Source organism: Mauremys reevesii, linkage group 4, assembly GCF_016161935.1.
Source record: "Mauremys reevesii isolate NIE-2019 linkage group 4, ASM1616193v1, whole genome shotgun sequence".
Taxonomy (NCBI): domain Eukaryota; kingdom Metazoa; phylum Chordata; order Testudines; family Geoemydidae; genus Mauremys; species Mauremys reevesii.
In genome coordinates, this window is record NC_052626.1 from 73,968,768 (window position 1) to 73,996,761 (window position 27,994).

Here is a 27,994-nt window from a genome sequence, read left to right on the forward strand (position 1 = left end):
CCTGAACCATCAATGTCACAGGACCCACATTTTCTCCCATCCTCCTCCTCTGAACCACACCTCATAACACAAGGTGAACTGAATGACCTTGTCAGGGACTTGGAACTACCCAAGAGTAAGGCAGAGCTGTAGGGCTCCAGACTACAGCAGTGGAATCTCCTGGCAGGTGATGTTAGGGTTTCCATGTTCCGTGACCGTCAAAAGGATCTTGTCCCATTCTTCTTCATGGAAGGTGATCTTGTAGCCTGCAACAACATCGATGGTGTGATGGCAGCCCTCAACATCGTTCATGATCCAGATGAGTGGAGACTGTTCATTGATTCATCAAAGACGAGTCTTAAAGCTGTTTTACTGCATAATGGCAATGTTTTGCCATCAATTCCAGTTGGTCATGCAGTCCATATGAAGGAAACCTATGACAACATGAAACAACTTTTGAGGTGCATAAACTATGACCAACATCAGTGGCAGCTTTGTGGTGATTTGAAGGTTGTTTCTCTCTTGCTTGGTCTGCAGACTGGATACACAAAGTACTGCTGTTTTCTCTGCGAATGGGATAGTCGTGCAAGAGGTTCCCACTACATCAAGAAAGATTGGCCACTCCGACAGTCATTGGAACCTGGGAGGAAAAGTGTTCAGCATCCACCACTTGTTGAATCAAGGAAGATTTTGTTACCACCCGTACACATCAAGCTGGGTCTGATGAAGAACTTTGTCAAGGCCATTGACAAAACACAAGCAGCTTTCAAGTACCTCCGTGGAAAATTTCCAAGGTTAAGTGAAGCTAAGATAAAGGAAGGTGTCTTTGTTGGTCCTCAGATTCGTGAACTTCTTCGAGATGATGCATTTGACCATGCACTGCGTGGCAAGGAAAAGACGGCATGGAAAGCCTTCCACTTAGTGGCAATAAATTTTCTCGGAAACAACAAGGCAGACAACTACAGGTTGTTGGTGGAAAACCTCCTCAAGGCATACAAAAGCCTTGGTTGCAACATGTCACTAAAGATACATTTTTTGCACTCTCATCTAGATTTTTTCCCACCGAACTGCGGAGCAATGAGCAACGAGCACGGCGAGCGATTTCACCAGGACATTGCAACAATGGAGAAACGCTATCAGGGCAAATGGAATCCATCAATGCTTGCAGACTATTGCTGGACAGTGACAAGAGATGCTCCATTTAATGAATACAAGAGACAAGCCAAGAAGCACCAAGTAGACACTGAATAGGACTAAACTATGTACATAATAGTTTTTTGCCTTTTCTTTCATAATAAATTTTATTTATATAACCCTTTTGCTGATTTTTAAAGTGTTATATAAACAGGACAGATGAAATATTATCATGTAAAGCAACCATAAACACATGAAAAGACCTAGCTTTACAATTTATGATTAAAACTCTACTATCTACACAATATACATAGACATAAAATGTAAAAACTTACATAACTTAGAAACAGTAGCCAATCAGTTGTTTTAATTGTCATATTTGAATTCAGCACATCAAAATACATGATAAATAGCACATTTTATCTCTGAGGCAGACGACTTCTCAAAAATTGTAGACCAGTGTAATAAACCCATGGAGGCCTCTCCATGTAATGGTCACCTGTTCTCAGGGCCAATGGGCTTTTGAGATGGGCTATCCCACAGGAGTGAGGTCATGCTTAACTGCATTTTATCCTTAACAATTGTTGCCCTTACACAGTCTCTTTCATTTTCAAAGAATTTCACAAACTTTAAGAACAGACAAATGGCTATGCTGCATCAGACCAATGATCCATCTAGCCCAATATCCTGTCTCTGACAGTGGCCAGTAACTGATGCTTCAGAGGGAATGAACAGAACAGGGCAATTATCGAGTGATCCATCCCCTGTCATCCAGTCCCAACATCTGGCAGTCAGAGGTTTAGGGACACCAAGAGGATAGGGTTGTATCCCTGACCATCTTGGCTAATAGCCATTGCTGAACCTATCCTCCATGAACTCATCCTTTTTTGAACCCAGTTGTACTTTTGGCCTTCACAACATCCCTGGCAGTGAGTTCTGCAAGTTCATTGTGCATTCTGTGAAGAAGTACTTCCTTTTGTTTGTTTTAAACCTGCTGCCTATTAATTTTGCCAGGTGACCTTGGGTTCTTAATCACAGAAACATTGAATGGTAAGATGCTTACCAGGCTCCAGGATAGGTGGCATTACCCCAGCCTGATGCTGTATCCAGTGATTTGTACTGGGGTATTAGTCTACTGAAAGGGAGAAGGTCGCCCAGTTTCAATATAATTTACCAAGATACCCCCCTCAAAACTGTGAAATTCCCAGAAAGCCAATGAATCTGGTTACCCTTGGTAAATGGTGAGAAATCCAACAAGCCGTGCCTGCTTTTCATTAGTATTGTAATAATATTTTGCACTTCTATATCATCTTCCAGCTAAGGATTTTGAAGCACTTTACAAACACAAATTAATTAAACCTCACAATGCCCCCTTGGTGTAAATAACTACTCCCATTTTATGGATGGCAAAATTGAAGCATATAGAAGTTAAATGACCTGTCCAAAGCCAAATAGGAAGTTTTTGGTAGAGCCAAAAATAGCCCACTCTTCTCCTAACTGCCAGTACTGTGCCTTAATCATCAAACCATCCTTTATACCCTAGATTTATTCTGATTTAATCAATACTACTCCATTAGACTATAATCCTTATTTCACCTAGGAATTGTTTAAAGATGAAGATGAGGGAATCTGGCAAGAGAGTTTCTAGAATTTAAATTATTCTATGTTGTACAATGTAGTAAAGTAATTCAGGGGCATTCCAGAGGACATGTCTATGCTTATGATGGGTTCTGCTCGATAATGATCCAAAGCAGTGCAGACCAACACATGTTCATTTTCATCATCTGAGTCAGATGTCACCAGCAGAAGGTTGATTTTCCTTTTTTGGTGGCTTGGGTTCTGTAGTTTCTGCATTGGAGTGTTGCTCTGTTAAGACTTTTGAAAGCATGCTCCACACCCTGTCCCTCTCAGATTTTGGAAGGCACTTCAGATTCTTAAATCTTGGGTCGAGTGCTGTAACTATCTTTAGAAATCTCACATTGGTACCTTCTTTGCATTTTGTCAAATCTGCAGTGAAAGCGTTCTTAAAACAAACAACATGCTGGGTCATCATCCGAGACTACTATAACATGAAATGTATGTTAGAATGCGGGTAAAACACAGAGTAGGAGACATACAATTCTCCCGCAAAGAGTTCAGTCACAATTGTAATTAACTCATTGTTTTTAACGAGCATCTTCAGCATGCAAGTATGTCCTCTGGATTGGTGGCCAAAGCATGAAGGGGCATACAATGTTTAGCAGATCTGGTATGTAAATACCTTGCAATGCTGGGTACGAAAAGTGCCATGCGAACGTCTGTTCTCACTGTCAGGTGACGTAAATAAGCAGTGAGCAGCATTATTTCTCGTAAATGTAAACAAACTTGTTTCTCTTAGCGATTGGCTGAACAAGAAGTAGGACTGAGTGGACTCATAGGCACTAAAGTTTTACATTGTTTTGTTTTTGAGTGCAGTTATATAACCAAAAAAAATCTACATTTGTAAGTTGCACTTTCACGATAAAGAGATTGTACTCTGGTACTTGTATGAGGTGAATTGAAAAATACTATTTCTTTTATCATTTTTAGAATGCAAATATTTGTAATAAAAATAATATAAAGTGAACACTGTACACTTTGTATTCTGTGTTGTAATTGAAATCAATATATTTGAAAATGTAGAAGAACTTCCAAAATATTTAATACATTTCAATTGGTATTCTATTGTTTAACAGTGCGATTAAAACTGTGATTAAACACGATTAATTTTTATTCTGATTAATTTTTTTGTTAACTGCGATTAATCGTCAGCCCTAATTTTTTCATAAACTTTATTTGTACATAAATATGTCTCTGTCATACTGAGGCAAAAAAAAAGTTTATTTGAATAAGCACTTATCTGGGAGTGAAATCTAAAGTATTTAGTATTTGCTACACCTAGTAAAGCAATAGATCACTCTCCCTCAGGAGCAAGAGAGAAGCAAGAAGTAATTGTGACTGATCACCCCCAGAGTCACAAAATCCTCCCTGAGAGACACTTCCTTTCCACGGCTTTTTCTGGGTGATGCAGCTGTGTGCTACTCTATACTCAGGATATTCAGTAAATGCTCAATGTGGCCCTAAATGTTTATACAATCTGAGACCAACAGAAATATTTCAGTAAGAATGTTTTCAAAATAATTTTAATAGAAAGGGTTTGATTTTTATTTTAAGAACTGACTGTTCCCCTGCTATGTTGTTAAGCTCACAAGCATATGGGCAGGGAGAATGGTGAAATTCTTTACTGTAATGGACAATGCGGGGATTTTGGAGGAAAGATCTGAGCAGATCTATTTTCAATACTTTTTGTCAAAGTTGGTGGTTGGAGTTGTCAGAGAAAGAGTCAGAGATGCGAGTCTGAACAAAGGATGGGATCCCAAATTTCAGCACCACAAAAGACAATGCTTTCAATTACACGTATTGTAATACATTCAGATAATTAATGTATATCGTAAACTAGTCTAATTAGACTGAGATATGAAAATAAGAGATTATTGTTGATATTGTGCTTAAAGTCAGACCTTGAGGTCATATTTTACCTCTCCAGGATACTCACCTGAGTGCAGGTGGCCTGTATTGTAAAACATAGTTGACCTACATTGTTGTTCCTGTTTACTAACACACTGCATTCAGCACCGGTTACTTGATGTCATGTACTGTACTGTGTGGCATTTGTACTGCCTGTCATTAAAATAAGAAATATTGCAAAAAAACAAGTGAAAATTGTATGCTACGTAATGGAGAAAGAATAAATAGTGGTAATTCATTGTGACAGGTGGTCATGGCCTGGTGGCAGCAGATTGGCAATATGCTAAAGAGCACTAGTAGTGCTGGCATTATTTTCAGCTAAATAACTTAACCATTAGTTAGGGCTCAGTGCTTAGTAACCAATATTCACACCGTCCCAAGCAAATAAAGACCCCCACACAAAACAAGAGACCATCCATCACCCTGAAAGAAACAAAGAAGCCTAGACCGCTCCCAACACACCTAGAACATTAGCAAACAAATAACCCCAAAGAGAACAAGAAAAATGTAAACAGAGAACAGTTTGGATGGAAAAGCCTAAAAGTCCCATTTAGTCCATCCCCTGCATTTTGGGAAGGAACATCTATGTTTGAATAAGTACATTACCACTTGAGAGACAGATACTAAATCTATCTATCATATATGGCTCCCATTACTGTAGTTGTCTGAGCACCTCACAATCTGCTTTTAAATGTATTTAGCCTCACAACACCTCTATGAGGAAGTGCTATTATCCTCACTTTGCAGGTGGTGAATGAGAGCACCAGGGCCCACTGGACTACAGAGTCATTCTCACACTCTCTGCCTCTGGTGCAACGACTGTTCCATTCTGAATAAGTACTTAAATAGTCATTGGACTAGAGTGTGAGAGAGCAGACTCTGTTGTCTAGAGGTTAGGGTACCCACCTGGAACATAGGAGACACTGGGTCTGGTCTCCCCATGCCAATCATGCTTTCATTATATCCACAGTAGAACAGCTTCAACAGGAGAGATTGAGAGAGCCCCACTTCAGAATATCACATAGCTCAGTGGTTAGGGTACTCACATGGAAGACCTCTAGTTTCAAATTTTTCTCCCCTCTAGCAGAGGAGGGGAATTGAACCAGGGTCTCCCACATCCCAAACAAGTACTCTTAATCTGAGTTAGATGTTAGAAGGTGGGTGGTGGTAGAAGCACCCCCTCCTCCTGCCATTTTGTGTGATATGATGCAGGCCCCTAATTCATTTCTGCAAGAGATGCCTAAACTGCCTGACTCCAGCTGGCTGGTTCCAGTTTGAGGGTCATTAAGCAGAGATAGGCAGCTCCCTGCAACTTAGATTTAGGTACCTATGTCCAAAAGAGAGGTGGGGCTTAGCACACACCCCTGTTGTCCAAATCTCCCATTGGGTAACTGAGGTGGCTCTGCGCTTAGTGTGCTGGTATTTGTGAATTGCATTCTAAGGTGTCCATCATTCTCCATTCCTCTGTATATGGAGTCTATGCATCTAACTCAGCTTTGTTATCACAGCATGTTCCTGTGATTTTATAGGCACTGCCCACTCAGGATGGCAATGTTTAAGTCCCTTCATGGATGCTACCCAGAGAGATTAAGTGACTTGCCCAAGATCACATAGGAAGTCTGTGGCAGAGAAAGTTCAAAATCCTGGATTAAGTTCTTTATTCCTGGGGAAATTCTACAACAAAAAAATTAAAAATTTGCGCACAATATTTTCAAATTCTGCAAAATTCTGCATATTTTATTTATCAAAATAACAATATAATCACACCAGTTTCAATTATTTTTGGTCATTTATTTCAAAATACCTGTCAGCAACTATGTCTGTAACAATACAGACAACAAAAAAGATTCAGGAAATGTTTTTGACAAATAGATTCCTTACTAGCCATATTAATACAGAACTCTGCATAATAATTCATTTAAACTACAATACAGAACCATATTTCCCGCACCCCTCAGGAGCAGTCAAAGGCTTGGGGGAGTCAGGGGTAGCAGAGGAGCTGAGGGAGAGGGAAGTAATTGCTGGGAAGGAGCCTGGGTGTGAACTTGGAGGGTTGTTGGGTATGAGTGGGAAAAATATGGAACAGGGTTTATTTGGGGGGGAAGAGGGAGATTGTTAGGGAGCTTCCCCCATGCAGACTCTGGCTGACCCCTAGCCTTTCCCATTCAGTCAGGCACATCTTCCTCTATCCCATTTGTCCCTGCACCCCATAAGAACATAAGAACGGCTGTACTGAGTCAGACCAAAGGTCCATCTAGCCCAGTATCTGTCTACCGACAGTGGCCAATGCCAGGTGCCCCAGAGGGAGTGAACCTAACAGGCAATGATCAAGTGATCTGTCTCCTGCCATCCATCTTCATCCTCTGACAAACAGAGGCTAGGGACACCATTCCTTACCCATCCTGGCTAATAGACATTTATGGACTTAACCACCATAAATTTATCCAGTTCTCTTTTAAACGCTGTTATAGTCCTAGCCTTCACAACCTCCTCAGGTAAGGAGTTCCACAAGTTGACTGTGTGCTGCGTGAAGAAGAACTTCCTTTTATTTGTTTTAAACTTGCTGCCTATTAATTTCATTTGGTGACCCGTAGTTCTTGTATTATGGGAATAAGTAAATAACTTTTCCTTATCCACTTTCTCCACATCACTCATGGTTTTATATACCTCTATCATATACCTGAAGAGTCCTAGCCTCTTTAATCTTTCCTCATATGGGACCCTCTCCAACCTCCTAATCAATTTAGTTGCCCTTTTCTGAACCTTTTCTAGTGCCAGTATATCTTTTTGAGGTGAGGAGACCACATCTGTACACATGTGTCCTTGCACCCCCTGTCTATATGTATACCTCCACCCCCACAGACACCGACTCCCCCATCTGGCCCTGCACCTCTACTGCCATTCAGCTCATTCCCCAGTTTGTCTTCCCCGACTAGCCCTTCTGAGCCCCCATCTGGCCCCCCAGCAGCCTCATGCTGTCTGTCTTCCCGTAGTCCCTGTCTTCTGACCTGGCCCCACAGGCCCTGTGAAGAAGGCAGGCTCTTTCTCTTCCCTAGCTGGCAGGGAGATGCTGCTCTGTTCTATCGCCACACCACCCTCTGGTGGGCAAGAGGCAGATCTGCAGCAACTTTCCAGCAGAAACTTTTTCTGTGCAAAAAAATAAGCATGGCTCATTAATTATGCACACATGCAGTGGCACAGAATTCCCCAAGAAGTAGCTCTTTCTACTCTTCTACAGCAATACCAGTGACAATAGATAATAAAATGGATGGTTTGTAAAAGCTCTGATATACAAGATAAAGCAAATGGAGCTACATCTGGAAGCACTTAATAGTTGCCTGTAAAATAGTTTTCTACCCGTTTCTGTGCACTACCAGTAAAATACTGTGAAAAGAATACAATATTTTTCATATGAAGGGGTACATGCTTGACCCAATGCTGGGAGATTTTGCTCTGTAGCTACACTGGCTCAAAGGGCAGCTGAGCACTGAAGCTCTGAAGAAACTGAGAATATGCCCTTAACATTTGCCTTGTTCTGACTGGGAGTTATTAAAGAAAAAGGGGTATGCCTATGCTCAAATTCTGAATCTACCATTGATCCAAGCCTGCCAAAAGCTTTAATGTGGGAAAGTATTTTTCATGGTCCTTAAATTTGAGTAACTTGCTGTCAATGAACCATTATTGAAATATTAGCCTTTATTGTATAGCCTACAGCAGCTTAAAAGACAGACGACACAGAGATTATTATCTGGACTATCTTTTGGAAGTATGTGTTTCCACTTGTCAGAATCCTCCAGTGATGAGATTAAAATTAGCATTGTTTTTGAAAAAGAAACTATCAGAATCAGTAATTTTAAAACCAAAATTTACGGTTTTGAGGAAATAATTTTATAATATAAGTGTTACACATATTTTATATTAGTGAAAACAATTTTTGGGGGAATTCACTCTTTCCCTGTAATATTCCTAACCCAGATGGAGCAGCTTTTTGATAATGCATGAGAACTGGAACAGAATAGAAACTAAGATGAAACTGACTAGTCTATTTTCACTGTCTGAACTGAATGACATGCCAAAATAAGAAAACAGTAGATATGGAGAAATGGAGAAAAGTGAATTATAGTTACTAAATTCTTTTAGTTTTAATAACCAAAGGTATTGCAATGATTTTTTTTAATTGTATTAATGTTCATCTGACAGTGTCCCTTCACATTTGTGATAAGGCTCTGGACACCTTTCTCCAGAGATCTCTGATGTTTGTTTTAAAGTCCATTGTTTCTCTAATTCTCTGTTTCTGGTAACTGATTGGCCACACCTTCTTCTTGCATGAATAGTCAGAATCTGGTAGAGGCACAGCAATGTACCAAAGAGTTTAAACAGGTATCTCCAGAACTGTGAGTCATAGTCACTATTACAGATAAGTTTTCAGGGGTTGAGGATGGACTTGAAGATTCTACTAGCCCTTTTTGCATCTCACTTTTATTTCAGTGTAAGCTTCCCTATTCAGGTGAGAGTAAAACAGAAGAGCCATTCACAGATTTGTTTCTTGTATGTGATTTTTATTTCTTTGCTGGATGGCTGGGATACCTTCCCCACCCTCTACCCTTTTAACATGCTAGGAAATAAGCTGAGATAATTATTTTTAATTCATCTGAATGTTTTGATTCTTTTCAGTTTTCCTTTTTCCAGATGTGTTACATTTCTGACTGAACTGGCATGTGAAAAAAATGTATTTTTCTTGCAGGTGAACACTGAACAAAGCTATGAAGGTAAGTGTGATTTATACAATACTAGAAAATTACTGTAATAAAAAAACCAGGAATGTATCAGCTCTCTTACTGAGCTGAAATCATTTAAATTTAAAGTACATACATGCAAAGAGCTTGGCATATCTTACTGCTTCAGGTTACAAATATTCCTAAATGGTACTTGTGCTGCACCCTGTTATTTTTTGCTTCTTAAATGGGAAATATTCTCTCTTAATGTCCATTATTAACTCTCCATTATTAGGACTCCCTTGGTATGAAGTTAGAACACTTTGCCATTAGTTTCTAGAGCTGTTCTTATCATCCTTCCTCCCTGCTCCAGATTGAAAGCACTTTGCTTTATTGTAAACTTCAAATAGCAGCTTTACTTCTTTTGCAATTACTTTTTAATCTCCATTGAGTTTCTTAACAGTTTTCTAAGAACAGCTTTAACTGAAGTAAGTTGTTTAGTGCATGTGGGAAACTAATACACAATCCACATAAGATGCAAGGTTATAACCGACATCAGGGAGCATATGAGGACATCTTGAACTGTAAGCTAGAGCCATTTGTCCTCAGAACAATGAAAGAATGATGTGGTATTACACTATTGCGCACAATATTTTGAAATGACTATATTATATGATTAGGGTGTTTACAAATGAGTCCATTTTTGAGAGAGATCATATAAAAGGGGTTTTAAGAAAGGGCAAATGATTGGCTAACAAGGGTTATTAGGACCTGATCTCCACTGTGATCCTCTAGCCTCATTTACACTTCTACAAATTGAGTGAAAAATGGCTGAAAAATGCTACCACCAGCATAGTACAAAATTCGGATTTGGGAGCATTTTACACCCACTTTGCTCAGGTATAAATGATGATACAAAGTTCAAGACAGCGGAGAGTCAGGTCCTCAATATCTAATTATATCAGTCTAAGTATATAGCACCTTCCATTCTGAATAATTGTAAACTGCTTTTGGACTTATTATTTGTACTGTAGTAGTACCTAAAGGTCCGAGTCAGGATCAGGGTCCCTTTGGTCTGAGCACTGTCCAAATGCATAGTAAAGAGTCCCTACCCCAGAGAGTTTACAATTAATTTAGGACTAAAAACAAGTGAGTGTAACTAACAATAGGAAGGAACATGGGAGGGAGGACAAGGATAATTGTGATAAGAAAGAACACAGTTACAATAGATTTGCCTTTTATACTGTTATAGCATCACACAAAGGATATAATTCTGGCCCATTGAAATCAATGGCAAAATTCCCAATGACTTCAGTAGGGTCAGAATTTCCCCCAACATTGAGAAGAACATGCCAGGTACCCATGTGCTGTATTTTTATAATCCACTTTCTCACACTGTTCAAGCATAAAAAGTTTCACATCCTTGATATCTCTTGCAGGAGTTGCCTTCCCAGAGAGTGAGGAAGAATCCATTTTTAGTTTAATTTTAAAATCCAATAAAGGTAATCAATTTAAAACAAAATCCAGTGAATCTGTTTCTTATGATTCTTTACATGAGCTATCCTTTATAAATTTAGCAGGACTAGGAAAAATCCCTGGAAAGATTTGACAGAATCTTGTATTGAAAGTATGACTCAGTTTGTTTAAATTACACTGTATTATACAGAACTCTTTGTTCTCAGATTTCTCCTTTTTGGCCTTGGGTGTGCACACCTTGCTCCCAGTGCTGTAAGTAGAGCAACATGAAATATCAACAAAATCCCCAAACCACAAAGAAGTAACCTGGTTCCAGGTTTTGTTGCAAAATGGAAACTCAGACCAGAGTAATTGAAAAGTTTGCTCAGGTTCACAAATCCTGCAAGCATAAAAGGGGCTCCATTTCAATTGAACCCAAGTGATACTCTGTTTAGCTATGAAATGGGGCAAAACCTATGGCACTGAATATTTTTGGATCCAAATATGAAACTAAGTGGTTTTGGCTTGAATTTTTGGGGTCATTCATAGTTACTGGGTCTCAAACACTGCTAGTTACGAGATGTGAAGTCAATATCATTTTTAATTTAAACTTCAGAATCTTATAATTAGAGATAGCCTGATCCGTGACGCTAGGATGAATGCCTGATTTCAGACATGGACTTCCCAGACTTCAAAGGTGTTCTGAATTGGGATATAGGATCAGGCCTTTTCCTACTTCGAATCCTATGAAAATACACTCAAACTGTACAGACTGCAAGTCTGAAGCTCTGTTAGTGGGTTCTCGTGACATTAGGAATCACCTGTGATCTGTTCTCACATTGACAGAACAAGATGGAATTTCAGTCACTATATGTACAATAGGATACACACGGTTCTGTTTTTTAAGTATTTTTTAACTGACAGTAACAGTTATTCATTTCATCTACACAGGCAGCAAGACCCGTTTATATGAAGGTGACATTACCCCAAAAAGACATCGCAGTGCCATAGTCTGTCCATTTAACTGGTGCTTTTGGCCCAAATCATCTAATGGACTCGTTGTCATCCCCTATGTCATCTCTTCTTCCTACAGTAAGATTTCATTCTAACATTGCTAACATGGGTGAGGAGTTGCCAGCTAGCAGCCTCCCAGGCCAGTCTTTTCTGCCCATGAAGAGCTATTGAAAGGATGGGACTTGTATTTCAGCATGGAACATTCAGCACAATGATGTGGCTGCATTAAGAGTTGCACTAACTAATGTTCTGCTGGCTCTGTCAAACACCTTCCCATAGGATAGAATCAGTCACCGGAATGCTTCCTCTTCCCACACCTCATTCCCCGCCTCTCTCCCCTCCCCCCCACACATGAGAAGAGAAAAAAGGCAGCAATCTTTCCCCCCAACAGCCAAGAGGTGAAGCGGGGGAGATGAAAGAGGGAAAAAGAAGAGAAATAGGGAGGTGAAAGTCCTCTTCTTTCCAGATACCAGGCCAATGCTTGTGGGCATGGAGTAGAGGAGAGAGCCAAGAGGTGGATTAAGCTTTAATAGGGCATGGGTCAATCAGGCTTTCAGGCCACCTCGCCTCCAGTACACATCCACCAAAAATCTGTAGGGACCTCCTGAGGAAGACTTTCTCCCAGCCTCTTCCCCTTGGCCAGATGCTACAGTGGTGAGTGTATGGTAGGTAGATTTTTCTCCTTCATCCTGACTCCTCTGCACAAACTTATCTTTTCTATAGATCACTCCTGATGCCACATGTAGCATTTGGGCCCTGAAGCTGGCCTCTTAAGACAACATATGCAGTAGGTTGTGTGGGCTTTACTTCACACACAACTGCCCTGCTGTTACCCTCCTAAGGTTTCCACTTCCCTGGATGCCAGAAGGCTAACGATGGGACACAACTTTCCCTCCAGCTCTTTCCATTGTTCCTTCTTTAGAAGGCTTCCCCCACCCTAGGTGTTAGGGCTGGGTCTCAGCAATTCCTTTTCCCCTGTCCCATTTGACCACAGGGAGAAGGAGGTGTCCCAGTTCCTTCCTGTAGCCTCCCACATGGGCATATGAACACTCCAACACTGCTGGATCTTTGTGCTGAGCTAGCTGATTGGTGCCTAGTTTCCTGCACTTGCTGTTAGGCAATAGGAGCCAAGTGAGGAACAGGTCAGTTGTAGATAAGGCAGATAGACCCTTGGGGTGAACTGCTGCTCCCGTACCATCACCATGGGTGTTGGAACTTTGCTGCCCAAGGCTCAATGGTCTCAAATCCTTAGCTCCTTCTTAAGTCAGGGCCTGGGCTATGATGCTCTAAAGATCTTGCCTTAGAGCCTGATGTTGCCAGTGCTGTGCCTAGGGAGTCCCATTGGAGTCAACGGGAGCCTTGTGTGCAGAGCACTTTCAGGAGCAGGCCCCTATTTCACCATTGCAGCTAGAATGTTTGTTCATTTATGTAAATATATTTGTTAATGAGGTGCAGCCCTAAGGCTTCTGGCAAGTTGTTAGTGCCACAGAACTAGGCTATTGCTGCCCTAAAGCATCTCTCTCTCTCTGTCTCTCTCACACACACACACACACACAGAGGTGTGCTAATGACTCCAGTTTATATTAACTAAGCACTATATCTATTCCTCCCCCAGCTCATGAGGAGAAAGCTCTGATTGTTGGTGCCATCCAAGAATACGAGACCTTGACTTGTATTCACTTTGTAGACCGCACAACGGAAACTGACTATATATATATTTCTCCTAAGGATGGGTAGGTTCCAATGCACTGAGTCCATCGCTTTTTGATTTATAAAACTAATTGTGAGTAAAATGAGTGCTCCTAGACATGAGGCACTACTCATTGGCTTCATCCAGAGCAGATAAAATAGGTATTAAGCAATCAGACCTTCCTGACTTTGTTGATGCACCTCAGTCTTGATCTGCAGCCCCCCTGCTATTCTAGTCCTACCTCTCCACAACAGCTTAATCCATAGGCCATGTATCTTGACATATGGCATCTCCTGCTATTCCTTTCATGCTTACTCCCCAGTGCAGCCCAAGAACCTCAATTCTGACCTGCAGCACCCCTGATGTTGTAACAGAGTCTGATCCCTACAGACTCCTATTAATTTCAATGGACTTCGGATCAAGTCACTATTCCTGACTCAAAGCAAGCATAGACCTGGCCCTTCTTGAGTAGAGACAGCCAGTGAATTGGTTAGTGAAGCAGGTAGAAACTTTAACAGACTTGTTTTCACTTGTGATCTAAAGTGGGATTTTTACCTCTCTCTCTGGAGGTGAGCATTCCTAGGTTGGCTTAGAAACTGTGACAGGTACTGCCGTTTCCACATGCTGGTCACAGCTCACACATTTTGAAGGGTTTTTAACAATTTATTTCTTCTGTGGATTCTGTTTAAGAGTAAAATTATAGCTACAAACCAGCTCAAAGTGCACATGAATGTTGGCTGAAAAGTCATAGAATATCAGGGTTGGGACTTCAGGAGGTTATCTAGTCCAACCCCCCTGCTTAAAGCAGGACCAATTGCCAGACAGATTTTTACTGCAGTTCCTGAAATGGCTCCCTCAAAGGATTGAACTTCCAAGCCTGGGGGTATGGCTACACTTGCAGCTGTACAGCGCTGGGAGTTAAACCTGTCTTTGTACAGCTGTGTAGGGAAAGCGCTGCAGTCTGGCCACACTGACAGCTACCAGCGTACTGTCGTGGCCACATTTGCAGCATCTGCAGCGGCATTGGGAGTGGTGCATTATGGGCAGCTATCCCAGCGTTTAAGTGGCTGCAACATGCTTTTCAAAAGGAGGGGGGGTTGGTTGGAGTGTGACAGGGAGCGTGGGGGAGAGAGAGAGTGGATTTTTGGAGCCGACACTGTGTCAGCACCCTGTCTTGCAAGTTCCAACCGCTCCCCCACCCCCTCTCACTCACTGAAAGCAATTAGCCTCTTTGTTTTTTTCCTCACAGACCAGATAAGCAGCCTCCCCGAAACGGACCCCCCCTCCCTCCCGCCCGCCGTGCTGCTTCTCTCCTCAAGCCCCCTACCTCCCTCTCTCTTCAAGCAAACACTAGCTGTGGGCCTTCCAAAGGGAGCCCCCTGCCTCTGCTCATTCACAGCAAACAGGAGCTGTGTTTGGTTTTTTTGATAAGCAGCTCCAGAAGCCCTGAGTTCACAACAAATTCTTTACTTAGGATTATGGGAAGGTTCCAGAGGTCAGTTACAGCATAGTAAGATTATTCCCTGTTTACACTGGCACCCCAGTGCTGCAGCAGCAGCGCTATTGTCTTTATTCCTCTCGGGGAGGTGGAGTACAAGCAGCGCTGTAGCCAGGGAGATACAGCGCTGTATGTGCCTTGCCAGTGTGGACGGGGAGTGAGTTACAGCGCTGTAAAGCCACCACCAGCGCTGTAACTCTCAAGTGTAGCCAAGGCCTGGGTTTAGCAGGCCAATGCTCAAACCACTGAGCTATCCTTCCTCCGCAAGTCTAATCACTGTGCAAGAATTAAAAAAATCACCCCCCCCACAGGAACAGAAAGATTTTGCTAGCCAGCACAGGTGATTCTTTCTGCAGCAACAGCCCCTGAACCTGTCAGCTGTGGATTGCAGTTAGGGTTAGCCCCAGCCTTTGGGTTTCATCAGCGAATTCTGAATGATATTCTCTCATTCTCTAGCTGCTGGTCTTACTTTGGAAAGGTTGGGGGCTCCCAGGTGGTGTCGGTGCGCAAAGGAGGTTGCATGAGAAAAGGAATCATTCAGCATGAACTAAACCATGCACTGGGGATGCTGCATGAACAGAACAGGAACGACAGGAACAAATATGTAGTGATTTCATGGCAGTACATTAGTCCAGGTATGTACCATATTATATACTTGAACTAGTTTGACCGAGAGAGAGAGAAATGTTATTAACTCAGCCATTCTGAGGCCTAAAGTATTACGTTCTGAACCTGTAACTTTTCCTCAAAGTAAATTCCCCACTCTCATGGACTGACTGTGCGAAAGTGTAGAGCTGGCCTCCCTATTAAGTGCTCAGAAAAAGGCGCAAAAAGCAAAAACCAATCTGTAAATGTCTCATCCTGATGATCATTTGAATATGGATTTACCTAGCTCTTCAACTCTGTGTTTGAAAACAGAAGCACTGCACTGTAATTTCTTGGCATTCTTTATTCTATTTATTTATATGGCCACCATCACCATAGTATCATCCCTCCATTAACACCATGAGAGGCAAAGAAATATTATTAGCCCCACAACACCCTTGAGACATAGGCACTGACTCCGTCGGAGCACACATGGAAAAAAATTAGTGGGTGCTTAGGACCCACTGGCAGCCAGCTCCCCTCCAGCCCCCCCAGCACCTCCCACCCGCTGGCAGCCCCACTGATCAACTCCTCCCCCCCTCCCTTCTAGTGCCTCCCACCCGCCGCCGATTAGCTGTTCCATGGAATGCAGGAGGCACTGGGAGGGGGGAGGGAGGAGTGGGGACAGGGCATGCTCGGGGAAGGGGGCGGAACTAGGCAGAAGGATGTGGGGCAGGGGTGGAGCAGGGGTGGAGTGGGAGTGGGGCCTGGGGCTGAGCAGGGGTTGAGCACCCCCAGGGAAAAGAAGAAGCTGGTGCCTGTGACGTGAGGTGCTATTATTCTTATTTTACAGATGAGAAACTGAGGCACAGGGTAATTAAATGGCATACAGGAATTTTGTGGCAGAACTAGGAATTGTTCCCTTATATCCTTAGTCCCAAGCCAGTGCCTTAACTTCATGGCCATCCTTCCCCATTCAATATGAACATGCAGAGAGTTTAGGTAACCCACAGGTCAGAGTGTGTTACACATCCCATCCATGCCCAGTCCACAGACAATATGGGCACAGAAGTGAATGCAAATCACATACTAACTAGTGAGTTGCACATATAATGCCAGTTACACAAATGTAGATGACTGTAACCATAGATCTAAAGCATATTACCTTTTCATTTCAGTATGTGATTGTCTCTTACTGCAAAGTATGAAGGATGCTATGTTGATTTGATGTAGAAGTAGAAATTGTTGCTGTGCTGATTTAGTTTGTTACTGGACTATGATTCACCTTTTAAAACTTGATGTATTGTAACTGACAGGTGATTTTTATCACTTTAAGCCAACCAGAGCTAATAACCTGGGCCTCAAGTATGACTATTCCTCCGTGATGCACTATCACAGGTAAGAGAATGAGGTTAGGTTGATATTGCATTATCAAACACTGATTGGTTAGTAGCATCTGAACTGTAAATATAAAAAGGCAGTGTTTAATTTAAAAGTATCTTTTTCATAATATTACACTCAACAATAGTCCAAATTAAATAACTCTGCAGAGTTTTGAAGGTAAAACAATGGAACAACTCAGTGAACTTCTAGGGTGTTATTCCTCATATCACTACAGATTTGCTTTCTCCAATACATCTGGAAAGGCAACCATTACACCATTCCCTGATAGCACAGTGCCCATTGGACAGAGGTTTGGACTGAGTAACCTAGATGTGGCCAAAATCAATAAGTTATATGAATGTGGTAAGTAAGCCCAATATTATTCCTTATTCATTTTAATCCACTCTTGGGCTATGATCTCATGCTTTAAAAATAAAAATATTTTGTACAGATGCTGAATGAAGCAATACAATCAATATGCAACAGATTCTACGCCTGTGAGTTCATGGTGGAGATCTGTGGATCAGTTGGCATATACTCTCCTAGAAGATGATTGTAGTCTTTGATAAAAATGAGTGAAATGTGAAATCCAAATGATAGAGCAGCATTTTAAAAAATGTAACTGCTCATCATATTGGTTTTTGCAAATCAGCTGGGCAGTTAGGGAGAGCCTGTGTAGAAATCAGACATTCGCACATATCTGTGCAGTAATGCACATTTTAAAAGCCATTTGTGGACATGGATGGCATTTCTGGAATGACAAGAGGTAGTTCCTCTGGAAAAAGTTCCAGAATGAGCAAGATGGAAGGAAATATCCTCTGGAATAACCAGCCAAACAAAGGAAAAATCAAAGGCCCTCTTCTCAATGCTGTTTAATTTAAGCATATAGAGCCGTGGTTCTCAACCCGCAGGCTGCTTGAAGCCCAATCAGCACATAGTTGCAGCCCATGTGAAATCCTCAGGGCCATGAGGATAGTATATATATCGTGTGGGTGTGTCCCACATAACAAGCTGCATATGAGACCCACAATGGTAAATAGGTTGAAAACCACCAATATAGAGGGTAGCATATAGAGGTAAAATTAACCCCAGTGCAGGTATGCAAATCTCTGCACATAGGGTTTATGGGAGGCTTAGCTGGTGCATCTCTGCCCTTTTTCTGGCCCCATGCACAGTAGTGAATTTCACCTTGGAAAGTATATATAGGGCCAGATCGACCCTAGGTCCCATAATAGCTTGTATGGGTAAAGACCTTGGCAACAGATGGCTGGGGGGAGGCTGAAACAGCAGACAGCTGCTGGGGATTGGCCCAGGCTAAGAATGTGGTACAGCCAGGTTGGCCAAAGGATGCATTGATTCAGTAGCCTTCATCAATAGGGCTTTTCTGTAGCCCCAGAATATCCCACAGCTGTTGTAGCCTCAGCGATTGACTAAAGCTGTCCTTCTCAAGAGGAAAACCCTGACAAAGTGTTGTAGCTTCAGTATTGGCCACCATGCCTCATGATGAATCCTCCCAGTGGAACAGGGGACCAACCAGGCTAGCGTATGGAGATGTTATATCTACCACCCTACAATAGGTTGAGTGAATGTGCCCCCTAGTGGTTATAGATAATCAGAAGGAGACATTCCCTTCTGAATTCCAACCCTTTGTAAGAAGTCAAATTAAACTGTCCTCCCTTACATGTGTTTTCATATCAGATCATTACTCTGTCTGGAAATTAAGAGTGTGTATATCATACAGAGCACTTAATTCTATTATTGCTTTTTCTGTGCATCCAGTATCATTAAGATCTTTTCATTCTCCCCATCCCCAGGGATCCATAGCACTTTGCTCTCTAATTTGACTGGAAGCTTTTCCTCCACTGTCTACCGATCATCATACCCAAAGAATACCTACTCTGTATGGCTGATTCGTATCCCAGCAAACAAAGTAAGAAATGGTTATGGAATGAAATGCTCTTTGCTGACTGTGGAGGGCTTACTGTGCAATCGGTTTCCAGGTGCTCTTATAAATGACAATTGAACTTATTAGATAAACATTTTAGATGAAATAGTTTTACTTGAGCAATTGAATTAATAATAAAATCAACCCAGCTGCTAGGAGTGAACTGTTGGAAGAGTTGGAGCTGTGTTGGTAAATTCTTCCATGATCTTTTCTCCAGATTTTCCTGCAGTTTAATTCCTTATATATCCAGTCCTCCTCAGACTGTGCTTCCAACCATATTCTGGTTTACGACGGAGGCAGCAGGAGAGACACTGTCTTTCTGAACAAATTGTGTCGACCAAAGCAGCTCCCCTCAGTAGTGTCTTCTGGGAACATGATGCTTGTGGAGTTGGTCAGTGATGGCACTACATTGCCCAAATTTAAGGCTTCTTACAGTTCTGGTAAGTCTCCAGTCTCTCCCAGTAAGGCCTGAGACCGTGTTTGACAACTTTCATTTATGCCTCAGAGCTGTGGATGATTATTTTAAATCAAACGCAAAACAAATGAAATTAAAAATGTTTGAGCAATGATGATGCAAGGCGTAGCCATTACAATGGGATGGGAAAAAATCCTTCAGTGGGTGTATTTTGTGCAGGCTGCTCAACCCCTCTTTATGCTGTTAGAGTGGCATAAGGAGGCCTCCTTGTAAGGCATAATCCATGTCAATGTGTGCATAAGTGTATGTGTCTGTGTGGACATCTCTGCTTGGGAATCTGTGTGTGTTTGTGCATAAGGGGCGCCACATGTACATTTAATCCCTTTTCTGTTCCCAGTGCAATGTGGCAAGACTTTTACTGCCATGAATGGGAAATTTGAGTCTCCACTGTATCCTTCTCACTATCCTCCGCTAACAGACTGTGCCTGGATAATGATAGCGCCAGAAGGATCCAAGGTGAGCTGAGGTTATCTGCTGTAGGGCTGCCCTGGAGATACAAGCAATGGCAAATCAAATGGATTCTGCCCACTGTAGAATATCCAGCAGCTGTTTGGAATGTCAAATTATCAAACTGGAAGGGCATGCTTCTCCACTGTGCCCACTGAGAATCTTGGCACTGCCCCTGGCTCTTCTCTGCCCAATCCAGACACAAGTTAAGCTGCAAAAAGGGGCACCTTTAGGGTTTACTACTCCCAGAAAGCCTTTCACCAGTGGAGAATGAGGCATAGCAGACCATCCTTCTGCCATCTACCTTCCCCTCTGTCCCCACCCCTGACTTGCCCCCTCTTTTTCTACCCTGGTTGATACACAGGCAGAATTCTCCAGATAGTTTCTCCAGCTGATTTAAGTTCATTTTGTACTGGAACCTGTCTAGATTTAAAATATCTGTGTAAGAGGGTTGGTTTCAGTGGGCACAGAACTGAGAGAGAACATTCTTGAACTTGCCTTTTTCAAAGAAAATGAATAAGATTGTGGGGAACCGCACCTACTTTGCAGGTAGGGGATCATCACCTGCCTACAGGTGCAACAAATGGAGGAAGGCTTGAGTTTTCTGACCTGTTTAAACATCATCTGCTTTTTTAAAGTAAATCCAAACCAGACTAATGTTTTTGTGTTTCTAGGACACACAGGGGTGAAAAGAACAGAAGTACTTGTGGCACCTTAGAGACTAGCAAATTTATTTGAGCATAAATTTGTTAGTCTCTAAGGTGCCACAAGTACTCCTGTTCTTTTTGTGGATATAGACTAACATGGCTGCTACACTGAAACCTGACACAGGGATGAGTGAGTTGAATTAATGGCAATTTCACCAAGATATAATGAAATATTGCTGGAATTTTCCAGATAGTAAACCAAATTAATGCAGATCCATACATCTTTATCTCCAAGACTATAACAGGGCTCAAAGAAGAACTAGATAAGTTCATGGAGGATAGGTCCATCAATGGCTATTGGCCAGAATGGGCCGGGATGGTGTCCCTAGCCTCTGTTTGCCAGAAGCTGGGAATAGGCAACAGGGGATGGATCACTTGATGATTACCTGTTCTGTTCATTCCCTCTGGGGCACCTGGCACTGGCCACTGTTGGAAGACAAGATACTGGGCTAGATAGACCTTTGGTCTGACCCAGTGTGGCCGTTCTTATGTTCTTACAGTCTCCAAAGGGGACACATTAACATGCTGACTTACCACCTGTCAGTGTGAGCCCATCAAGTCTCACAAGCAAACAGGGCTGAGCCTAGTTAATATTTGAATAGGAGACCTCCAAGGAAAACTCAGGAAAATGCAGGAACATAAGAACATAAGAGTGGCCATACTGTGGAAGTGGTATTGGTGACTCAGTATGTAGCATTCACTCTTCTGAGTCAGAACTGACCTGTTGCCACAGCATGGCGTTTGCTTTGTGGATGGCAATGCCGTCTTTCAGATAAAATTTCACATTGAGGTCCAGACCCCCTGTGGTTACTAAAGATCCCATGGCACATTTTGTAAGAGTTGGGCCATTAGGCCTTAAAATCTTGAAAACAAGCATCACCTCTTAAGGGCTCTGAGCCAAAGGATGACAACCATGTTCAACTAGCTCCCAGCTCTTTCCTTCTCTCTGATCTTTCATCCCTCATCACGGCTTCTGAATAAACCTTCTCAGACTTCTCTGATGCCCCATTCCTCCAACCTACCACAGTGCCCTCTCACGTCTGCCCAAACTCTTAGAAACTGGCCAGTCCTGTAGAGTTAAAACCCCACAGGGTTAGCCAGTGCACATAAGGTTAGCATTGGTGACCTGTCCACGTTTCAGCTTGAGTAATTACATTCTACTCACCTAAATATCTTCCCCCATTGGCTATGGATTCGCCCTCCTTTCCTATTACAATTGTACATATACAGCCGTTGTGCAGCGGAAAGCAGTTGCTGTGGTGCACCATCAGTGATGAGTGTAAGGGATCCCTTTGTATAGTTTGGATGAAAGGGACTATCTAAATATTGTCGTTATTTCCAGTGGTGCCCACATTGTGCTAGGCACTGTACAAATGCTAAAGGCCCTGCCTAAACAGCTTGTTATTGGATAAATCACCAGCTTACTCCTGCAGAGAATTTGGCTCGTTATTAATTGAATGTTTTCCGGCGCCCTAACCCATCCAATAATATCTCAACAGGCTGCCATTAATGACTGTATGATTCACAGAAATGATGCACTGAGAACATAGTGGAGGTGTCCACTTTGCTTGTCTCTCACTGACAGATATCATTGACTATTTTGTCCTTCCTTCTGGAGGATTCCTTTCAATGCCAGCATGACTACCTGGTTATTTATGATGGAGGTACAATCACAGCCCGTTCTGAGGGTAAATACTGTGCGAATGACATAGTTCCAGGCTTCATCTCCTCTGGGAACTCAGTGCTTGTCCAGTTCCACAGTGACTACTTCCTGCAGTATCTTGGATTCCAGGCTGAATACTCATTCAGTAAGTATGAAGGCAGTAAGGAACGCAGTGTAATCTAGTAAACTGAGCATGGGGTTAGAGGCCAGCAGCCCCTAAATTCTAATCCCAACTCTGCAGCTAACTCACTGTGTGACATCAGGCAACATTTTCAAAGCCTAAAGTTAGGCTTCCCCTGACTTCAGTGGGAGCAGGAGGTATTTAGACCTGGAAATCAGGCAACTTATTTCAATGCCTGAATATGACTCTAGGAGTCTTATTTCTGCCCAAGTTTGAAAATGTTGGTCTTTGGCCATAACCTCTGCATCTGTTTCTCTATCTGCAAAATAGGTATAGTAATGCCTGCCTCGCACACAGGAGGGTTGTGTGGTTTAGCAAGACAGTGTTGGAAGTATAAGGCTCTGTGCAATACTAGTATTACTACTTTGCAGTAGAGTGTAGTAGTTAGAGCTGGGGAGGGGGACTCAGGTGACCTGGGTTCTAATCGCAGCTCTGACACTGACTTTCTGAGAGTCACTTCCCCTCTCTGTGCCTAAATTGCTTCACCTGTAAAATGGGGGTTAATCATACAGATTCACATTTGTAAAGTACTTTGATATCTACAGACAAATGACACTATGGAAGCATTAGGTACTATTTCTAACTTGTTAATTATGTCATTTTTAGCATAAATACTATACTTCCCAAGTATATGGCATCTCTGCATGCAAATAGAAATGATACCTATTCCCTTTATTTCTGTAGTTTCATCCTGAGAGATGCCTGAAAGGACTACTCTGACCCATGCATCATGATGATGCAGGTAGATGTCTGACAAGTGATTTCGTCTGAAAGGGGAATCTGCCATTTATATATTTGCCTGTTGTAGTCTTTGTACTTGGAGAATATGCGTGAACGCCCTTTACTAGGCTATGTAATGATATACGTTTGTAATAGAGTATTGGGATCTATAGTGTGTCAGGTTTTCTTTCAACTTTTCTCTCTAGCCAGCTCTAGCTAACACCACCCATCTAACATCCAACTGGTGTAGACCACAGTGGCTCACTTTCTGAGCAGGACATCTCTCTGGGGTTACATGAAAGCAGTGTTCCAGTTTCTCCCCTGACTGCCCATCAATCTCTGGGTAGAGTTTAAGGTGTCGATTGTTAGCGATCTTATTCCTTCACCCTCTCACTTCCCTGGTCATGAGCAGAGCAACAATACCCAAAGTCCAAAAGTGCAAACAATTCAATGTTTATTGGGGTGAACTTCCAGCAAGCTTAAATCCAAGTTCCTTTTTCCTTATTTTTGAATCCCAACTTACTTCCTGTTTGCCCCTAATTTATACAGTAATATTCTCAGCTATACCTTAACCATTCTACTGAAATTTACCCAGCCAATCCCAACATATTGTAACATTATTAGCTAACCAATTATATCCCACCACTTTAATTAGTTTACTCACAGCAAAATTAATTATACAGCAGACAGAAACAATCACAGAACCAGACAGAGACCATGCAAATAAACATAGCAAAGTGGGAACTACAACGACAAAACAATACAGAAGTGAGGATTTCACAACTACATCTATAAAGACATAAGGGTTTCCTAGCTGTGGCTATTGATAAGTGAGGTCATACCCAGGGCCGGCTCCAGTGTTTTTGCCACCCCAAGCAGCAAAAAATAAATAAATAAAATAAAAAAAATTCTGAATTCTTAAAGTATAGGCCTTTACAGACAGGCCTGAATATCGATATCCTAACATCGATTATGACTTGTAAAGTCCTATATTGTCTGGGACCTGCCTACTTAAGGGATCACCACTTTCCCCGTGCTAAACAGCTGGGGTCAGAAGGGGAGCCTGAGCTGGATTTCCCTCCCAATAAAATAGGGAGGTGACAGCTGGGAGAGCCTTCTCTGTGAGGGCTCCAAGTCTCTGGAACTTGTTTTCCCACTGGGTCCAAAATAACCCAAATTTGGTGACCTTCAGGGCATGCTACAAAAGCTATTTATTTGATAAGGTTTTGGGAGAAGGCTGAAGGCATGCTTTCCATGATAAGGAAGGGATGGAAAAGAATTCCCATTGCAATGACAACTGAATGCTGCTCAGATTTTATTAGGCTATTACTGATGTTAGGGCACCTAGAGCCTGGGAGAGGCTTTTTAAAAATTATTATTATTATTATTATTATTTTAAATATAAATAAATAATTGAAACAAAGATTATGCCACACTGAGTCGAACCAATGATCTGTCTAGTCTGTGGTATGTAGTGCCCATAGTGGCTAGTGCTTTGTGTTTCAGAGGAAGGTATGAAAGCTCCTCAGTTCATCTAACTGGACAGTATTCTGTACCATGGGGTTGCATTTCTTCCTGATCTCAGCTGGTGATCAGCTTGTGTTGGTAAGTATTAGTACTGACATCCTCTGTCGCTTCACTAGCCTGCTGTTTCATTTATTTTAACAGTGGATTTGAGAGATTCCTGCAGTGTGAGCACCAGAGAGTTCCTCCTGCCTCTCAGTTAGAAGATAGCGTAGTTAAAGAGATTGCAATTTACCTGCCAGGAGTGACACTGACTGAGGGTATGTCTATACAGCAATCAGGAAGTGTGACTGCAGCATGAGTAGACATACCCAAGCTTGCTCACTAAAAATAGCATTGTAGCCAGGGCGGCATAGGCTAGCCACCTAAGCACAGTCCTATCTGGGACCCTAGGTATGTATCAGGCAGCTAGCCCATGCTGCCACATCTGCACTGATAGTTTTAGCAATCTAGCTCAATCAAAGCTAGCTCGGAGATGCCTACACTTGCTGTCCCAGTTGCAGTGTTGACATACCCTGTGTGGCTCTGAATAGGAGGGGCTCACAGGGGCACAGCTCATGAGCCAGGTAATTATTGCTGAAGGGATATTTATTTGATTGTGTTGCCTCTTTGATACTGTCAGTCTAGCCATGTCTCTGTGTGCCATCCAGCAGTCCATCCAAACATGGTCTGGGGTGGCCTGGGAGTGTATGTTCTCTTTGTGCATTGATTACCAACATTTAGCAATACCACAGCAAAACATGAGACCTTGCATAGTAATATTCATAATCCTCTCTCTCAGCTGATGAAGAAAGCTCTCTCTATAATCAAACCTATGCATGACATAATGTTGGTTGAGATTAAAATGCACTTTCATATTTGATGCTTAACCCCTTAGAATCACATGTGCTTGTGTCTGTATTTCTTTCCTGTACCAAAAGGCTGGGATCTGAAGAATACAAGACCCTTTACTAGGATCAAGTTCTCTTTCACAGAGTAGACTATTGATCTGTACCCACTCCTGTATTTTTCTAAGTCCTGGTCACACACCTAGTCAGGCCAACACAGGCAAGGTTGTAAAGTCTAAGAATTCTTTACAGCTAGTGACTTGCTAGAGTATTTTATTTTTTTTGGCATTTTTTCAGAATCTCAAAAACTCCCCCCCCAATTTTTTATAGCAATCTGATAACCAGAGAGAGAGAGAGAGATAGATTCAAAGGATGGAACACAAGTCCCTCCAAACCAGTGATACTCAGTCATGACACAAATTGAATCTATTTTTCCCCATGTTAAGTATCCTCACACCTTTTTTGTCAACTGTCTGAAATGGGCCATATTGATTATCACTACAAACGTTTTTTTCTCCTGCTAATAGCTCATCTTAATTAATTAGCCTCTTACAGTTGGTATGGCAACTTCCACCTTTTCATGTTCTTTGTATATAGATAAAACTTCTTACTATATGTTCCATTCTATGCATCCGATGAAGTGGGCTGTAGCCCACGAAAGCTTATGCTCAAATAAATGTGTTAGTTTCTAAGGTGCCACAAGTACTCCTGTTCTTTTTTGCGGATACAGACTAACACGGCTGCTACTCTGAAATCAGACTGTGTTGCAGGCCTTCCAGAAGAAGCACTGGCCTCTTCCAGTAGCAAGAAAGGTTGATATAAACTGCTGGCAACTCTAATTAGAATTACAGGCATGTTTTGCTGGCATGGCAATTTCTGGTGATCTTTAGAACCACAGTTATGGTAATCTTCTTCGATAACTGCAAATTGATGAGAGCTTTGCAGCAGCTGAGCTACATACTTCAGGTGGAATCATGACCCCACTGAAGTCAATGCTGCCATTAAATCTCATGGCTCCAGGTCTGTCCCTCTTTCTGCTCCAGCCTCCCTCCCTCTCTCCTCATCTGTCTCTGCCAGCCCCTCCCCACCACTGCAGTTACTCTGATCACAGCAATGTCCCTCTCCCACCTTCGATTCCCACCAATCCCTCTGCAATTACTAGTGTTGCCATGGGGGGAGATGAGGGTGTTCATTTTTGACAGGATGGCAGGGCTCCCCATCATGGCAGGAACTGCATATACTTGGCACCAGAAAAATGCACCAGCACAAAGTTTGAACCTCAGAAATGTTTGGTCCCATTGGAGAAAGTGGCATTGCCCGTTTCTGTTACACATTCCTACTGTCCACTCTCAAAGCTCAAACTCCATATTTCCTTCTTAGCCACTGGCTGCTGAGCTACATCTCAACAAGCAGGCTGGAAACCTCATGCCCAAAGTTCTGATCCTGCTCAAATTGGAGTCAATGACAAAACTCACATGGACTTTAATGGAAGCAGGGATAGGAGCAGAGCCATAAAGTTTAGCTGGAAGATCATATGGCTTTTGGCTGGCTGAGTAAAGGTGAATTTTACTGCAACTCATTTATTCTACTTACTCTTATGTTTGTACAGAAGGTCAGATCATCCTGGGTGGTTTGCCCATGCTTGGCTGTACTCTACAGAGTACTATGGGGCTCATGGAATGGAATACTCCCTCCTCCTTCCCTTCCCAGGCACAGGGCAACATAGCACAGCCATCAAGCCTGAAGTAGGCTATTTTCCTTCCCAATCTTTAGAAAGATTAAGTCACAGGTTCACTCTCCATTTCTTTCCCCGCTGCTCTCCCAGCCCACTCCCCCAAAACAAGCCTCGGCTATGCTGCAGGTGGAGCCCTGTGGAACTCTCTCCGCTCCATTGTCTGAGCCTCCCACATACTGCTTCTGTTCAAGCAAATCTGCCCCATCCCTGGTGCTAAAAGGCTCAAGATTCAAATTTAGACTTTCTTCATCTGCCACAAACTCTTATATCAACTGGGAGGAGGAGTCTGTCCTCCTGGGATTAAAGGGGGTTTGGACACTAGCAGAATAGGGAATGTGTCCACTAGGTAAATCTGTTTGTGAAGGGAATTAGAAGGTTGCATGGCTTGAAATTTCTGGTGAAAGAGGAGGAAGGAGGTTTCTGCAGTGGGTCTGAGGCACAGACATTACAGAATGGATCCTGGTTCCATATGGGGCTCAAACTACTCTCAATGCAGAGTTCTTTTTGCATGAAGCAGATACTTCTCTATGCCACACAGCACTGGATCATGGGTGGTAAACATGACCCTCACATCAGTGGAGGTCCCTTGCATTTTCTTGAAAACAACCCTAGTAACAGATTACATGGTGAGCCACTAGAGTGCAGTAGCAGATCATGTAGACTTTAGTAAAGCTTTTGAGACTGTGTAGCCCAGTAGTTCTCAAACTTTTGTACTGGTGACCTCTTTCACATAGGAAGCCTCTGAGTGTGACCCCCCCCCATAAAACACTT

General features: G+C 42.4%; 1 protein-coding gene across 1 annotated transcript; it reads left to right on the forward strand.

Annotated features, from left to right (window-relative positions):
- Positions 1-9,097: 9,097 nt before the first annotated feature.
- On the forward strand, positions 9,098-23,139 carry LOC120402886 (astacin-like metalloendopeptidase). The gene is made up of 13 exons (XM_039533431.1): positions 9,098-9,166; positions 9,404-9,428; positions 10,814-10,876; positions 11,781-11,921; positions 13,459-13,576; positions 15,488-15,666; positions 16,933-17,014; positions 17,235-17,362; positions 18,814-18,929; positions 19,162-19,384; positions 19,757-19,875; positions 22,159-22,381; positions 23,102-23,139. The coding sequence occupies exons 1-13, from the start codon at positions 9,098-9,100 to the stop codon at positions 23,110-23,112; spliced, it is 1,497 nt and encodes a 498-aa protein (XP_039389365.1). The 3' UTR covers positions 23,113-23,139.
- Positions 23,140-27,994: the final 4,855 nt, after the last annotated feature.